Source organism: Prionailurus viverrinus, chromosome A2 (genome assembly GCF_022837055.1).
Source record: "Prionailurus viverrinus isolate Anna chromosome A2, UM_Priviv_1.0, whole genome shotgun sequence".
Taxonomy (NCBI): Eukaryota; Metazoa; Chordata; class Mammalia; order Carnivora; family Felidae; genus Prionailurus; species Prionailurus viverrinus.
This window is the reverse complement of record NC_062562.1, coordinates 133,893,610-133,910,830: the sequence shown is the minus strand read 5'-3', so window position 1 is coordinate 133,910,830 and position 17,221 is coordinate 133,893,610. Positions and strand designations below refer to the sequence as shown.

The window sequence follows — 17,221 nt, the reverse complement described above, 5'->3', positions numbered from 1 at the left end:
ACAGGTCAGTGGTAAAGCCAATAGTTGAACATAAGCCGACTAGTTTCAGAGTCTGTGGTCTAATCCCTAGGCCACACAGCCTGTGTGTGATTAAAAATGGGACAGATCCTAGGTACTGCTATATACACAAGGCTCTTGGCTGTCTTGTTCAATTTAAGTTCAATGAGCTTTGGGGTTGGAGAAGTATATAAGATGGCATATTAACCCGAAAGGTATAAAGTCTATTCTAAAAACACCTTTGCTGAAACTTAATTTTCACACAAATATATAGCTGTAACTGGCATACCTCAAATGTGTTAGATTTACCATTCCTAGGGTAAGAAAAGTGTCTTAGAGTCTAATGAAAACCCTTGGCAATTTGAATATTGCATGATGCTAAATTATCCTATAATTATTTGAGAGGTCAAGAATCTTAAACATTTAGTCTTAAAACTCTCCACATGGGTGATGCAATCAGAAAATTTAAGGATGTATGAAAATATTTTTACACAAAACAAGTAGAAATCTACGTATTTAATAAACTTTAAATAAAAGGTACAGTATTTTCCAACACGGGTATTTTTTTTCCTCTATTGCAAAAAAGGAAATTTTTAAAATAACATTTTTTTATGAATATGAGCACCTATTTTATTTTGCAGTACTGGTTTCAAGGAAGAGTAGGATAAAATGTGTTCAATAAAACACTGTATCACTTATTAACTGGTGGGAAACTCTAATTTATAATGGTGCCCAGCACTAAAGCTTCATAAAAAAATTTGAGTCACCTCAGCCCAACCTCTTCGGCACTTTAGTCTGGAAGGAAAGGGAAACAAGCCTAGGGCAAAAGTGTGAGAATTGTTTTTATAGTTTTAGTAGGAAAAGCTTCAAGAAGGCAAATGTATACTAAGATCCTTGCCTCATCCACAGATAACACCATCAACATCAGATGCGATGCGGGAATGACCAGTAACTACCTTTCTCATAAAGACTTTCAGTAAGGCAAAGTATCAGTGGTTAGGGGCATAGATTGTGGAGCCAGAAGGTCTGGGGTTTCATCTTATTTCTACCACCTGTCAATTGACTTCAGTGGGTTCACCTGACCCATCTCTGCCTCAGTTGGCTCTTTTATAATAAGACAATTACATAGAGCTGATTAACTTAAAGTGCTGTTGGGAGGGTACAATGAAATCATGCTAGCCTAGTTTAAAAGAGAATGAACAATACACATTACTACTTGAGCTCAGTCCATAGATAACCTACAGTTGCATCTTACAAGATGTTGCCAACACACTGACTCAATTACGGGGCTGGGTAAGTCCTAAGCTCTGTGTGAGCAAGGGGGCCGACATCTTTTTTTTTTTTTTTTAATATATTTTTATTCAAAAACTTTTTAATGTTTAATTTTGAGACAGAGATGGCAGAGAGAGAGGGAGACACAGAATCTGAAACAGGCTCCAGGCTCTGAGCTGTTAGCACAGATCCTGATGCGGGGCTTGAACTCACAAACCATGAGATCACGACCTTAGCTGAAGCTAGACAACTGAACCACCCCAGCACCCCAAGGGGGCCCACACCTTAAGGGTTTTTCAAAATTTGGTCTGCAAAGAGGCCCTTACTTTTTTTAATGAAGCAAAATAAAATAGTTTCATATTTAATTCCATCTTCTGAACCAGAAAAAACGCCCCCCTGTCAATATTATTTATGTGTAACACAAAAATAACCACAGGCACCGTTTGTCTAGAAATCACACTGTCAAACTGTGGTTAGCTGTCTGAGCTGAATTGAGTGAATATTATTTTGCTATTCATTTGCTCCTGTTACTGTAGGAGGAACAGGCATAGACAATAAAGACTTAAGAAAATGTAACAAAAAGAAAGTGAGAAAACAATTAAATCTCTCATTTTTAAAAAAGTACTTTGTATCCACTTTTATCAGTGTCCTAAATCAAGGCTGTTCAAGACCTACTGTTGTGACATACCTCCTGAAATCCAGATGCTCTCCCTGTTCATCAGAACCATTCCTGCCATTGCCCGGGCCTACTCAGCAAGTATTAAATTTCTGCTCAACCAGGAATCACATTCTGCAGAGCAAGAAACCTGCGCTGAAGTGAAGCAGTTTTGCTGTGGGGATGGCATCACAGAATCCTGAACTCAATCTAACTTGGAAGATTCCTACTCCAAACCATTTCATAGAAAAAGCAGCCCCCTGAGAAATGCAAGTCGCCCAGCTAGCTGGTGGCCGGCACTTTGTCATTTCATTTGCCATCTACCAGGTCTGTATTTTTTGTTTCCCTACAACTACATTGCCAGAGAATAAACTGAACTTCAAAACTGAAAATCAGGAGTCAACTTTAAACAGCATCAAAAAGCATGAGGATGCCCAAGCTGGAGAACACAAGAAACTGGGACATGTTCATCTAGATTTGAGCAATCACAACAACATACAATCAGCTAAATCCTATACCCTTACAGCAACGTTCTGGATAGGATGACGTACAATATATTTAGACATCTTCATTTGTGTTTCACATTCCTCATTCCCCAATCCAACCTGGAAAAGATGTGGTGATAAAGAGGAGGATGACAAGGGACTTCCCTCATCCTTATCTCCCTCATACACTCACAGGCCTGGGAGAGAAAGGGGGAGAACACAACTCTATTTCATTTCAACACTATCGATTTTCCTCTTCCTTCCTATGTTACTTAGGAAGCTGCATTCTTCCATTAGAAATAACTTCAGACACAGAATTAAAAATAAACAAGGACAATCTAAAAGTTCCATAAGCTATTTCAGGTTGGATTGATACAATTGAGGTAGGACTGATACACCATTCTTTACAGTAAGTAAATATCAAATGGAAAAGAAGAGGTTAAGGCGGTAATAAGTAAATTCAAATGTATAAAACAAGTAGATTTCAATTATTTCACCCAATCACTGGGAAGCAAAGATACTCTAAAGAAAATTGCATTGCCTTCCCAACTCCTTGGAGAGCCAGTTTAGTTAACAGCCTACCTCTGCTTCCGAGATGACCATACAGCTTGTATGTCAAACTCATTTTAAAGTGTCAATCATGTCCCTTTCAATCTAATTAGTTTGGAAAGTAGTGTCACTGACCTGGAACTATGCAGACCACTTATTATCATATCATTTGATCAACCTAACACTTTACCTCAGTTGAGTCTAGGACACCTGTAGCCAAAATGTAATATCCTTTCTCCCGCTCCTTACTGGTAACTCTCAATACAATTTCCTATTTACAACTCAATTTATCTCTATGAATAAGCATGGCCAACTTCACAGAGGCATCCACAGAATTTGCCTTATTTAAAATTTCATGGTAATTAAAATTGAAAGGTAAGGGGAATTAGAAAAAAAGAATCACATATAGATCTGAACCAGAGGAGGAAATATATACCTGTATCTGTATCTAAAATGCAGATGTGAGGTTTTTGATCCCCAAGAACTGCTAAAAGGAGAGGAAAGAGGAAGAATAGAACAACCTGGATAGGCTGGGCGAAATCTGGGACCTTACACATGGTAGGGAGGCTATTCTTCTCTAACAAAACATAACACAGCAAGCCATTTTTATGAAAGGAGTCTGTGGGCTGTAAACCCATCATCGGATGGGTTTGTGTTCTAATAAAAGCTTTCTCACGTTCATAGTATTTAACCTGACTTGAACCTGGCCAAGGACAGGATGAAGCACATTGAAGACCTAATCAGTAATTCCCCAGAGGTCAAAGAACACCCATGTACCTCGGGAGGAGAGGCCACAACCAGACCAAAGTGAATGGGCAATGAGGTGGGCCTGGAGGGGTAACAACACCGGGGGCTGGAAGATGCTCCTCAGTGAAGCAACAGATCACCGGGCCCATCCCTGGTGAGAGGATGGAAATTACCTAATCCTTTCCTCATTTTACTTGTGCGTATTTAAGGACTGATTTGCAAGACAAAAATACAGGCAAGTCATTTCTGAACCACAGGACATCATAATGAATCAGGGACAGAGAGAACACATGCACACACCACCAGAATGCTGCATTCGTATGTTCAGATGTGGTATTAAAAAAAATAGGTATATGAGTTCTATTTAAAGTCCTGACTGTTCACTCTAGAAGACAATAATCTAAAGCAGGATGTCAGTTGCTAACACTTCCTTTCCAAGCCTGTGTTTCCCTAGGCAGATGTTGCGTTTTACCAAAACTCCTGTTTGAAAGGTAAGCAAGATTCTTCATTCATGTTTGCTTGATCAAGTAGTTATTGGTGAATATGATTTTACATCCGGTCAAATAAAATAAGCATGTATCTCAAACGTACCTTCAGGTGAAGAGCCTGTCTTTTGGGAAAAGACAGCATTAACTTTACTCTTCTTACTGATATCACTGTTGACGGACAAGCTGGACTGAATTTTTCTGTGCATTTTGTTAGAAACAGGTGCTGAAAGTCTTCGATTATCCGCAGATACGTTTTTGGCCCCGTGGTGGTGAATTCCATTTCCGTTGCTGAGACTAGTGGGGCCATTCTTTATCTTGCCGCCTTCCTCCTCACTTGGCTCCTGTAGGGACGCTTGAAGCTGAGGCAGGCGCTGAGGTTGGGCTAAAGAACAGGAAAAGTTTTTCCAGTTAAAAAAATATTTGAAAATCATCAAAATATATGCAGTAACAGACTTTTTCTTTTTCCCCTGGGTTTCACCCGTGGTACTAAAAAATGGAAGGTGGAGAAAAAGGAAATATTAATTAACATGAACACAGAGAAAACAATTAGTACAAAAGGCAAAGTGGGAACAGGGTCATCAGAAGTGACTTGACACAAGGAATAGGAAAATAGCAGGAAAGACTTTTGTTTTTTTAAGAAAATTTAAGTTGGAAATCTGAAAAAGTTATTCCACACCCAATCAACAGCAAATGTTTGTCTTCTATGTACTAGGCTCCTCTTTAGGGTGCTGGAAACAGCAATATTATCTCAATATCTCTGTAATGGGCTAATTGTCTTTTGAGACAGAAGGGAAAGAACAATGAATTCAAGTGTCAAAGCTGGATAATAGAGAAGGAAATATAGTTGTTTTTCTTTTCAATTTCACTTCATTTTTTTAAAGGTTATTTATTTAAGTAATCTCTACACCCAATGTGGCACTTGAACTCAGGACCCGAGATCAAGAATCACATGCTTTTCCAACTGAGCCAGCCAGGCACCCCTTCAATTTTATTTTAAATCCTGGAGAAGAAAACCTTTTCTATATGTATCCTTCAATTTGATATAAAAATAAACCATTTATGAAAAGTTAGGAATAGAAGACACTTTCCTTAATCTGATAAAACACATCTGCCAGAGTTAAATGTCAGCACTATAGAAACACTCCCATTTAGGTCAAGACCAAGAAAAGGCAGCCCAGCTTCACCCCTCTTATTCGACATTACACTAGAGGTCCTGGCAAAAACAATAAATATGAAAAAGAAGTAACAGGTCTGAAAAAAAAAATGTTTTTGAGACGTATACCTAATTTGAATGTTCTAGGGGAAACTTAGGAGACTATAAATCTTGAAACACAAAGAATTTAACAAGGTATATACGAGATCAACCATATTAAAATAAAAAAAAAGTTCCTCTAGGCCAACAGAAACCAAATAGCAAATATACAAGAAAAAATGAACTCTTCACAATATCATAAACAAAACACAAACAAGCAAACTAACAAACAAAAAACAAAGCCAAGAAAAACACTGTTAAGAATTAAGCTAGGACAAAATGGGCAGAGATTTTCTGGCAAAAATTATAAAAATACTGAAGGACATTAAAGAATATACTAACTGTAGAGCATATAAATGTTAATTCTCCCCAATTTATTTATTTAGTGTAATTCCCATAAAACAACAGGCTTGTTGAGGGAACTTGACAAGCTGATTCAAGAATTTATGAGGAAGAGTAATCAACAATCACTAAAGAAATTTTCAGAAAGAAAACGAGGGTTGCAGCATTTGACTTACTACATATATAGTCTTATCAAAAAACCAACAGGAGCTAAAGCAGTGAGCTGATGGTTCAGACACAGACACATAAACCAGGGGATAAGCAGAGAGAGTTCCCAATAAAAATGTGTGCACACATTTAAGGGCATGTATTCCTTAACCAAATAAATTACGGGTGTATTAAATGCCTACCTATGAAAAGCAAAACCTTTCAGATTGAAAAAATATAAGACTATTTTAACATCATGACACTAAGGAGGGACAAACTAATTGGTTGTTTGGACAATGAATCATAAAAACAGGATGACTATTCATCATTGGTGTTGCCTGGCATTTCTGAACACCCTCATGGATTTTTGGTAAATTCCTCTATTCCATTCCTAGACTCCTGTGCAGCTAAAGGGCAGGCATGTGACCTAAGTTCTACTAAGCACAAGTATGACTTACATGCAGAATGGCCAATGCAAGAAGGCAGCCACCTCCACCAGAGAGGTGGAAACCCTCAGCACAGACCATGTGGAAAGCGTTTATTGGTCTCGGCAGTGGGGTGCAGTGTCTGATGTCCACTTCCTATCAGACCAATGAACCGATAGTCTAGCAGTGGGGTTTTCAACAAAGAAGCCCCATTGAATAGATGGGAATGATCTGTGGCTGTGTAACTCTTGGGAGGGCCTGTATGCTAATACATTTATTTTCTATTTAAATTAGCCAAAATGGAATCTAGTGTTTGTAGCTAAAGAGCCCTAACTCCCCCCACCCCCAGTGTTATTTTACATTCGTTCCATAATGAAATTATTAAAATCAACATTCACCTTGATTGAGTAGCCCCTAAGCAAAGCTATCCATCATCGCACTTCAGCAAAAACCACCAACAAAAACAATTTGTTCCCAAAATTTTACTATTTTATAATTTCCTGCAATTTCAAATCTAAAAGTGCTGTTTTAATTAATCTTTTCCATTTATGAATATGAGCAGTTATGAAATGTATATTACATCTGAATACTAAGAACTCTTCAATTGAGAAAAGTATTGCATGCAAAGCAGTCACAATTATATGTGGCATTGACCATGTCTGATTATCTGTGTTCTGGGGATTAGCTAAGACTTGGTATATATTTTTGACAAAGACAGTTTGCATTTGAGTAAATCTCTAGCACACATCGTTTACCTCCCTTCCTGTTCACATATCCTCTGTCTCTTGAAGAAAAACCTCTTAACATATCAAAACATGCTAACTCATGAATGTGCATATTTTAAGAAAAAAGACATTTTTTTTTACTTAACAAAAGCATGTTTTCGTACAAAATCTGTTAACATTAATACCTGATTTATTAAACTAACCTATGAGTTCCCTTAAAGTTTTTCAGTTCTTCAGTGATAAAGGAAAATGACTGTCTAAAAAGTAAAGTAATGGTGGTAAAATATATCAAAATATTTTGTTTTTCTCCTTACTCTTGATGAAAAAAACCTTACTTCTCTGTTTAGCAGCCATATATGCCCTTCTGTTAAGAAATATCGACAAGGCATCTGCAAAGGTAGATCTATTTCTTATGAGTGTGCAATCATTTGATCTAGAGATTAATCTGCGGCTCCTGTAACTTGTATCAACTAGAAGGACGCCCTAATGACTGCTATTGAACACACATAGTTATGCATATGTATTTAAAGGGATGCCAGAGAAGATAGTCAAACGTAATGTGGTGTTCTTTTCAGAGCACTTACCAGTAATTTCACCAAATAAATGGAATGTTTGGGCCACGTTTTCTCTGAAAAGAATATTTCAAAAGCAATCCGAGAGCTTGGTTAAATTGAAATATCCAATTGACCAATATTAAGGAGACTTCTTATCAACCAAAAATATCCTGTCACAGTCCATAATCCAAGATAAATTTAAAACTACTATGTAGTAGTTAAAACATTCCAATAAGTAAATTTTTTTAAAAAAAGGTGGTAAAAGACAACTATGTCTTGCCACCAAATTCTCAAACTGACAGATCTGACCTTTTTCTGCTATCAAAATTGACTATTTGCAAATTACCAGATATGGCTCAAGTGGTATTCAAACATATCCTTAATGATTTATCTACATTTCAATCTTCAAAATGATATCTATTTCTGTTGGCAGATAAATCAAAGTACATTCATTTTTGTTTCACTGTCCTCTAATTATTTTAACTATAGTTTGTATTATGGTCAGGTAACCAAATATTATCTCTTTATGCCAGTTTGGTTTTTTTTAATAGTAATAGTTTTTTTTTTATTAAAATAATTTCTTAGTTTTAGGATTTGGGCAGATACATACAGTATGTAAGTCAAATTAAAAATGGATAAACCCTAGGTATATTAGCTATATTAACATTTATTTTAAGTTCACTGCTAATTTTTCATGGCTGTGACTTGAATCTTAGAGTCAAATTCTAAGCAAAACCAAGTCAGAAACAGGATTTTATTCTCAAAGAACAAAAACATCTGACTGATTAAACCCTAACTACTTGGCTTTAAATAGATTTCTTTTCCTTATTGTGTAAAAGTTGTGTATGGCTTTAAAAAAAAAAAATACAGTAATATGGGAACGACACAATGCTTCTTAAAACACAAGTGATGCCTAGGGACCCTCACTCTCCCTTTAATGATCCACTGCTCTCATTCAGCTGTCTTTCTTTTTTCAAATCTTTACATATGTGACAGCTCTCAAAAGTAGACCATAGACCATCTGGCATTTTCCGAGGTGTAACTTGTGCAAATTCAGCTCTATTGGGAGCGCACTGCTATCTCCTGCCTGCGTTATAAAGGGACAATAGAATGTAGAACTTATGAGTTGTTTTGAATTATTCATTTTTTTGCCTGTATATTCAAGAAATTTTACAAACTCTGCATTTTGTACTACATAATCACATGCGTTAAAGGTACAAAGAAACTTTTTGACACCTCTTTTCTACAGAAAGCTGGCATTTTGTTTGATATGTGAACATTCAGCATCTGTTATATCATTCTAAACAGGATGGGTGCTTCTACAAAAGACCCCATTTTAAACTTACTCTATATGAGCAAAAAAATGTATTCTTGACATTCAGTAACTAATGCAATACACATCAAAATTTCAAATACCAGTTATATGAACATTCAGCATCTTCAAACCTGGATAGCATTGGTCACCCGCTTACCATATGTGTAAAGAATTTTTTTTTTACCAGTGCTCACACAATGCCGCATGATTGTAATTTTAATATCCGTGATGAATAGTTACAAATGTCTTAAGAAATACTGTGCTTTCTAGGTTCAAATGTTTTCAATCAGGGAGGAAACCAATAGAATTAAATCTAGTGATTTTCAATAAGAATAATAAATATGGGAGTAATGAGTCAATAGCATGAACTTCTTTTGATAATTTTTTTTAACTGGGTGATATTGCAGCAAGTAATAACTACACTTGCAACTGTAGCTGCCTGAGCGGCAATATAAAGCAACATTTTGTTATAGCATATAATCTATTAGCATGTGCAAGACCTCTTCAGTCACTGGTCTCTTGCACAAATCAGATTTAATAAAATTACAAAAGAATTCTCATACCACTTGCCCACTTTAAATGGTGGTTGTATGCATATGAAAAAAAGTTAAATGCTTAGAATTTAAAATTGTAACAAAATTATCAAAATAGAATATTGTTAGGGGGTGACTTGGTATAAACTGAATTTACTCTTCCCAGAGATAGGTGACAAAGCTTTTCTGGATGCCCAATATTATGTAACTCCATAGTCACTAAGAGACAGAGACAAACATGCACATGTGCACACATACTAAAATAGTAGAGATTATATATAAATAAAGTGGTGTTTTATTGTATATACACGTAATACACGTCAATACCCAATAGCTTAAAAAATCTCTTCGAGATGCACTAATGTGATAAAATTATCTTTGTTATAATGTAAGATTTAGGCTAAAATCAACTAAAATAAAAGTTAAAATAATGGCTAACTCTGTTCCTCAGCTTGATACAAGCCTTTCTCCGTGTACCCTAGATATACCCAGCATCTTAGCCCTTCCACAGTCTGAAAGCTCCTGGCATTTTCTACCTGTTTCCTTAGTTCTCTGCCCCCCCTCCCCACCCAAGGTCTTTCTGAAAATTTTGACTTATCTCTTGAGCCTCTGAACTTTTTCATCACGTGTTATGTTTGCCATCTTCATTTTATTTAATGTATATATTAACATAGTGAAATATATTTCGCAATTGTGTCCTTTTTGGAACATTGATCGGTTTGAGAAGCCCAAATTCTCTCCACGCAATTTGAAGTGTACAAGATGGAAGAGACTCTCTTATGATGAAAGCATTTTTAACAGTAATTCATCACTTATCAGTGGTAGGGGTTGCAAATACTTCCCAAACAAAAGGATAAAACTTGACAAGTTGTTTGGAGAATCAATCATTAAGAAAGTCCTTAACCATAATGAAGAAGAGCTCAAAGGAGGGAGGACTGCTAGCTTTTCCTCAATTCCATGCTCCCCATTGTCCCGGGTTCTTGGCTAACCCATTTCCCAGTCTTCCTTGCAGTTAAGTTCAGCCATGTATTCATGTTCACTCTGAAAGAATGAGAGCAGAAATTATTTCCGCCACTTCCAGGCCTGGGCCTAAGCCCTGGGTGTGTCCTCTATACTTTCCTTTCTTGCACTAGCCAGCAACCCAGCTTTGACCACAGCAGTGGGAAATATCTTAGGCATTTTGGAGAAAACAAACAGAAGGAATCTGCATGGCAGCAGGGAGAAGAGCTTCTCACTGACCTAGTATGCTCATCTTATACTGTTCCATAAGAAATAAACTTTTAGGGGCGCCTGGGTGGCGCAGTCGGTTAAGCGTCCGACTTCAGCCAGGTCACGATCTCGCGGTCCGTGAGTTCGAGCCCCGCGTCGGGCTCTGGGCTGACAGCTCAGAGCCTGGAGCCTGTTTCTGATTCTGTGTCTCCCTCTCTCTCTGCCCATCCCCCGTTCATGCTTTGTCTCTCTCTGTCCCAAAAATAAATAAATAAACGTTGAAAAAAAATTAAAAAAAAAAAGAAATAAACTTTTATTCAGTCATGGGATTAATGCTGGGACTCGCTGTTATAAACAATGTTACCAAACATTACAGCTTCTATCAAATCCTATTAACAACGACGCAAATTCTAAATACATATATATGAACTGCCCCGAGCCCAAATGACTTAAAAGATACCACATTTCACTAGAAAGAAACAGTACATTAGTAGCAGTAGAAAGACCACTGTCAAACCCACAGCCTGGGGTTTGTCTTAGAAGACAGTAGCTGAGCTAGCTTTACCATGCAGAAGCCAGTTATTACTGAGGGATAGTCGTGCATCATGCAGTTCTGCAGGAAAAGTCTCCCAGCATTACTCTGCTGCTCAAAGACAATTTTTAGCCTCACCATGGCTGGTAGGAAATCCAGTAGAGTGACCACCATCCCATTTGGTCAGGACTAAGGGAGGTGCTGGGATGCAGAACTCTTAGTTTTTAAAACAAGACAGGTGAACCGGGACAAATTGGTCACCTTTACATCAGGAGCAATTTGTACACAATTGCTACCGTTTTCCTCAAATGAGACACTGGCTTTAGCAGATGGTGGGAAGATAGGTTTTCAGTGAGACTCACGAGGGGTTGAATTCTAGAGTCGGTATTTCCCCAGTTCTGTAAGCTTGAGAAAGGTACTTCATCTCCCTGGGCACGAGGCCCTTCACTAGCAAAATGAGATAAAGTGACAGGTCCTCATGGGTATGGACACTTCATTAGCACTTTCCAGTTTCGTACCACAGTTACTCTCTTCCCTTACCCTTCCCTACATAATTTTCCTATCATTTCTTTCTGATTTACTATTAGGCTTTTTTTTTTAATTCTGTTACTAGGGGTTTTTCCCCCTATAAATCAATGCAAGACCTTTTTATGAAATAACAGGTTTCAAAAAAAATACACAGTATCTTTCATTGTTCAGAAAGAATAATGACTTGATTGAAAAATATATTAAAAAATAAGGAAAATCATTGGCATTTTAAGATTTACATGTTTTACTGAAAAGTCCCCAGCAGTAAGCCAATGAACAAACAATTTTTATTGTATTCCCTCCAAGTGTAGCTTTTCTTGAATGCCTGTTTCCATCCCCAGATGAATGACAAATTTGGCCTTACTTTATGCCAGCTCTTACACATCATGGATTCTAGCTAATTTATGTGGATAGCATGAGCCCACCACTCGTACATTTGAGAAGAGTATATTTTTCAGTTTAAGGTAGCAAGTTTCATTATGGATTGTTACCTACAAGCTTTATTTATGTACTAACAGATCACACGGTCTTCTGATATAATCCCATAGTGAAGATGGGGTCGTTCTGCTACGGTAGGTATCCCTATGTTTTCAGGTATTTCCACCATTTGATTCAACTGATAGAATATCCTCTACTTATAATTATTTGCAACTATAGGATACATATCTAAAAAAAAAGTGCCTATCTACTTACATTTAAAAAAAAAATATATATATATATATATATATATATTGCCTAAGCAGCCTTTTCTTGTAGGAGAGAAAACATACTAATAAAAAGGCAACACAAAGTCACACTCTTCCAGAAACCTATTTTACATCCTAAAATTTTATTGTTTTTTGTTTTTTAAGTTATAAAAGGCACTTCTTTGCTTTAAGAAAAAAAAAACAATTATTGGGCAAGCAGAAGTTTGAAAAATCCTATAATTGTGTTACGTCTTAACAAATAGAATCTCTCCTTGGAATTCTGAAAACAGTAGGAAGACAAGCATCAGAGAACAACTATTCATACTTCAACCTTCAGACCATAAGTTAAATATTTCTTTGACCTTGCTGGTGTTTCACCATAGGTTTAAAGAAAAAGATTTTTTTAAAAAAATATTAATACCATGTTTATAAGTAATCATTTTAAAAGCACCTGATTATTGAGGCACCTGGGTGGCTCAGTCGGTTGAGCATCCAGCTTCACCTCAGGTCATGATTCATGGTTTGGGAGTTCAAGCCCTATGTGGGGCTCTGTGCTGACATCTCAGAGCCTGGAGCCTGCTTGGGATTCTGTGTCTCCCTTTCTCTGCCCTTCCCCAGCTTATACTCAGACTCTGTCTCTGTTCTGTCTCTCTCAAAAATAAACATTAAAAAAATAAAAATTAATAAAAGCACCTGATTATCTATCACAATGGAATAGGACACATTCACATATCTTTAACATATCAGAAATACCTTATTTAACCACATGCAGCATCTACAAACTTCAAACAACATACACTGCAGTAAAATTAGTGTTGGTAACAACTAAGGTAAGTACACACTGAAAACCCCACATATCTGACACTCCAGAATCCATCTTGAGGTTTTATATACTAATTACAGATTTCAAGGACCACAAAGCATGTGAGAACACCTCCCATTAAGAAGCATGCAGCACTCTTAGGCTTCAACTAAAGATACACATTGACACACTTGGGTAGATGCAGAATTGCTTTCTGAAATAGGTCCTGGATCACCCCTGCCTTCAAGTGACTTTAGCCCTCCTCCATGGGATGAGGGCTCTCCAGTAAGGCAAGGATACAAGTCAAAAAAACCTTGAAACCAAGAACTCTGATCCAGTATAAAAAACTGCATCAAGAGTAGGCTATTAAAGTGTGAAACTAGTTAAGTAAAGCCAAGAATGGGGAAGATGAGAATCAATACATCCTACCCTAGAAAATCAGTAGTCACTGTGAACCAGTAGCAAAGTAGTGCATTGAAGTGAGTAGCCATCAGTTCTTAGAACAGAAATCATGTGCATACTGAGGCTGGAGCTTCGGAGTACTCTGCAGAAAACTCACAAATTGGTATATCGGACTTCTTATGGCCTTCGGTAGCTGCTGCAATAAAACAACAAACTCCGTTCTAACTGGCCATGGTAACAGCCACCTGGAGAAAGCAGGCAGCTTCATTCAAGGGAGCTCCTTTTACCTTCAAGCAACACAAACAAAGCCAGCAACACACATATAAATTTGCTATTGTGGGAAATCCAAACAGGTGCTCCCCTCTGCACAAATTTCAAAAGCCTTCCTTGCCTGATTGCATACCTGAATGAGTAGACGAAGAGTAGGTTTTGGCCTCTACTTGCCTTGGTGCAATTCACAGACATACAACCCTAAGCAAGAGCCTTAGTAGCCAGTGAGGAGGGACCACTAGAGTTCAGAGAGTCACACATGGTAACTGGATTTCAGCAACCAAATTATGTATTCAGTCAAAATTGAGTGTGCTGATCTCAAGAAAGGCTTGAGACTCCCAGCTCCAGTGCCTCCCGCACTCACTGCCTCTCAGTAGTTCACATAACTCATTCACGAGGGATACAGCCTGAGGAAGGAGCGACCACGGGGTCAAGCCTCACCAACCACAGAAAGAGCTAGTGACGGCAAGCCAGTATGCAGAGACAGGAGGAGATCAGAGCTCAAAAACACAGATGGCAGGTCAAGGGACCAGAGTCAAAGATTATTCAACCAACTTTTGATGCCAGTTGCCAGAAAATGAAGTCTTACCCCATCACCTCCCCCAAAAGGATATTGATAAACAAATAACAAAGATGTTAAAGAAATTACATTGCTAGAAAAATCTCTAGCTTAGAAAATAAAGGCTTGTGACAGTTCCACCAAAAGGCAATCCCTGAGTCTAAGTCCTTGTTAACAAGAAGAGAACTGCTAAAATCCCTAACAAAGGAATCCTCCTCGAAGCCCTTCCTTGAGGAAAGGGCCATGAGGGACACCCAACAAGGGAAATCTTCTTAGCAGATGATCCTGGAGTAAGCACATCTACTGCCTACAGAACCCAGGCCAAGGTCAAGGGAAACATTCAATAAAGAGATGCTTCTGTACTATCCCTCACCAGACTGACACGGACATTCCCCAGATCAGTACTGTACTTGAGAGTTTACACTACAGCTGCCCTGTACTTCCTTTACCATCATACAGTTAGATTTGTTTTCAAACATAAGTCGCAAGATCATGAGGAGCTAAATCGAAACTTGATTTGAGATCACATTTCTGAACCATGTCAAAGGAGGAATAAATATCACCCAGAGGTGTGCAGAACAATGACCGTATGACGCTAGCTCTAGATGCATCATCTGAATGTGACTTTGATTCATCTCTCTTTAGGGACAGGTGGAGTACACATGTGTTTGTTGAAAGGATAATTGGATCTCATTAAGAATATTCTGAATCCATATGCACGGAAACAAAAAGTATCTGTATGTAGACACACACATAAATATGTGCTGGTCAAGCAAAGACTGGACCATAACCGACACCTAATCTTGATCCGTCCAACATCACCCACTTTCTTCTGGTGCCAGTATGGCTATTAATGAGAGCAGGACCTCAATTTACTGACAAGAACCCTTCAAAAAATAAAGTACTTTTAGTTACACACATTTTGTATACAGAGCTTAACACTGGGCATTTGCTGACTTGCCTTTGATTATACAGCAAGTGCCTTAAAGACAAGGTTCCGTCTTCTTAGAGTTCCATCAACCTTATCAGGCACATACCTGCTGACAAAGAGCCATGTACAGTGTTCAGCACCCAGTGGACACCCAGTGAAAATTAACTGATGATGATGAATTATACTAGCTTTTAAGCTGTCACTTGATCCCAGTATGTAACAACCTTCCTGAATAAATCAAGCAACAGTTTGGTATTCAATACCATTATAAACTTCATCCTTCACCTTCACGAGTCTAGGGAATTGCTGTAAAAGCATAATATAAGGATGGTGGAGCTATAGCAAGGATTCAAGAAATTCTCCGTTATAACAAGGGAATTAAAGATTCAGTTACAGATATCATACAATGTGTAGGGAAATGCATCAAAAATACTAGTTAAGTGACCTTCCTGAAAACAGCATTAAAAAGTCAGTACCAAATTATATATCTGAAAGTTTTCTCCCTGCCCTTTAATAACAGTAAATCCAACTTAATGTACAAGTAAAACTCGTATCTCTTTGAGGTTGGAACAGCAGAATTGCAAGTGAAGTTCCAGTTAGAAGACAGGGAATCAGGTAGAGGAAACGATGCACTGCTAACTGAACATTTAAAAAGAAATTTATTTCTGGTAGCTTATACAAGGTAAATCAGAAAAAAAGTAAATTCCACTGTTATTCCCCAGAGCTTTAATATAGGTCATAACCCTCAAAGTTCACTGGTGAGTATTTGTTATTGGGATAGCTTTCCACTCTTCAATAAATTCCTTGAAGATAGGGTCCGAGACAAGGAAACCTCTGTGCTTTCATTCTAAGAACAGTTCTCATTACAGGTGATGCTCTCTCTGATCTAATTTAAAGATTTAGGAATCCAAAGTTCTCAGAATTGACTCTAAGACTGGAATGGCCCTAACGATCATGTCCAACTCCTAGGGGATATCCTGGAGAGCTTCCTCCATAAGGAAGTAATAAACTAGCTGCTTATCCCATGTAACTGAAAACAATTTTCAAAAAAAACAGTGCAGTGAAGTTTTCCAAACCCGTGGAGGCAGATTCACACATACGAATTTTAAATTCTTTTTTACACGTGAGCAACAGATCACAGGTTAAACATAATAGAAAGGTTTCAATATGGAAAGGACTAGGTAAAAACTAACACTATTTCCTCATTCTCAACTTGTCTTCTCCTAAGATGAAATTTCGCCCCCGCTTCCCACCCCGTTACAAGGCTACTTCAAATTTTTGGAGCCGGATTTGAGGAATGTGAATTTTAGATTCTTGTCTTCACCAATGTATCAAGACTATTTTAACTTCTATGGGAATGAAATGTTACCCCAACATGAGCACAGAGGAACAAACTCATTAACCACATTTAAAGATTAACAAGATCGAGACCATTTCTTCCTTGGATTTTACCATTAAAATCCACTAAATCCTTCAGGGTACCTTTGGCGACAAACTAACTTAAATATATTATAAAATACTTGGCAAGTACATACTACAGTGCCAGCCACTGTTCCAGGCAGAAGAGATTTCACAAAATTTACAAATGCCTTGCCCTCACAAAGCTAAGAGATATTTATTATCTTGCATAACAAGAAATCTGAAGACAGGGTGGCTCTAATTAATACTAATTTCACAGGTTCTGTATTTTCACTGCCATCCTCAGCATGCCAACTTTCCCATCCGACTCTTCTCCTCAGAGTTACAAGACTCTCTGAAACAGCTCCAAACATCACATCTCGAGATGATGACAGCCCTTGAAAGAAGAAGTGCTCTT

The 17,221-nt window shown here is 37.7% G+C and overlaps 1 protein-coding gene across 5 annotated transcripts in view; it reads right to left on the bottom strand.

Annotated features, from left to right (window-relative positions):
- MDFIC (MyoD family inhibitor domain containing) overlaps positions 1 to 17,221 on the bottom strand; it is an 87,293-nt gene that overhangs the window by 30,046 nt on the left and 40,026 nt on the right. For 3 of the 5 annotated variants that reach the window (XM_047841974.1, XM_047841971.1, XM_047841979.1), the window contains exon 4: positions 4,297 to 4,575. In XM_047841974.1, coding sequence (XP_047697930.1) covers positions 4,297 to 4,575 — 279 coding nt within the window. Of the gene's footprint in view, positions 1 to 4,296; positions 4,576 to 10,475; positions 10,528 to 17,221 lie in introns of all 5 variants that reach the window. The other 2 variants (XM_047841988.1, XM_047841982.1) reach the window with 1 other exon arrangement.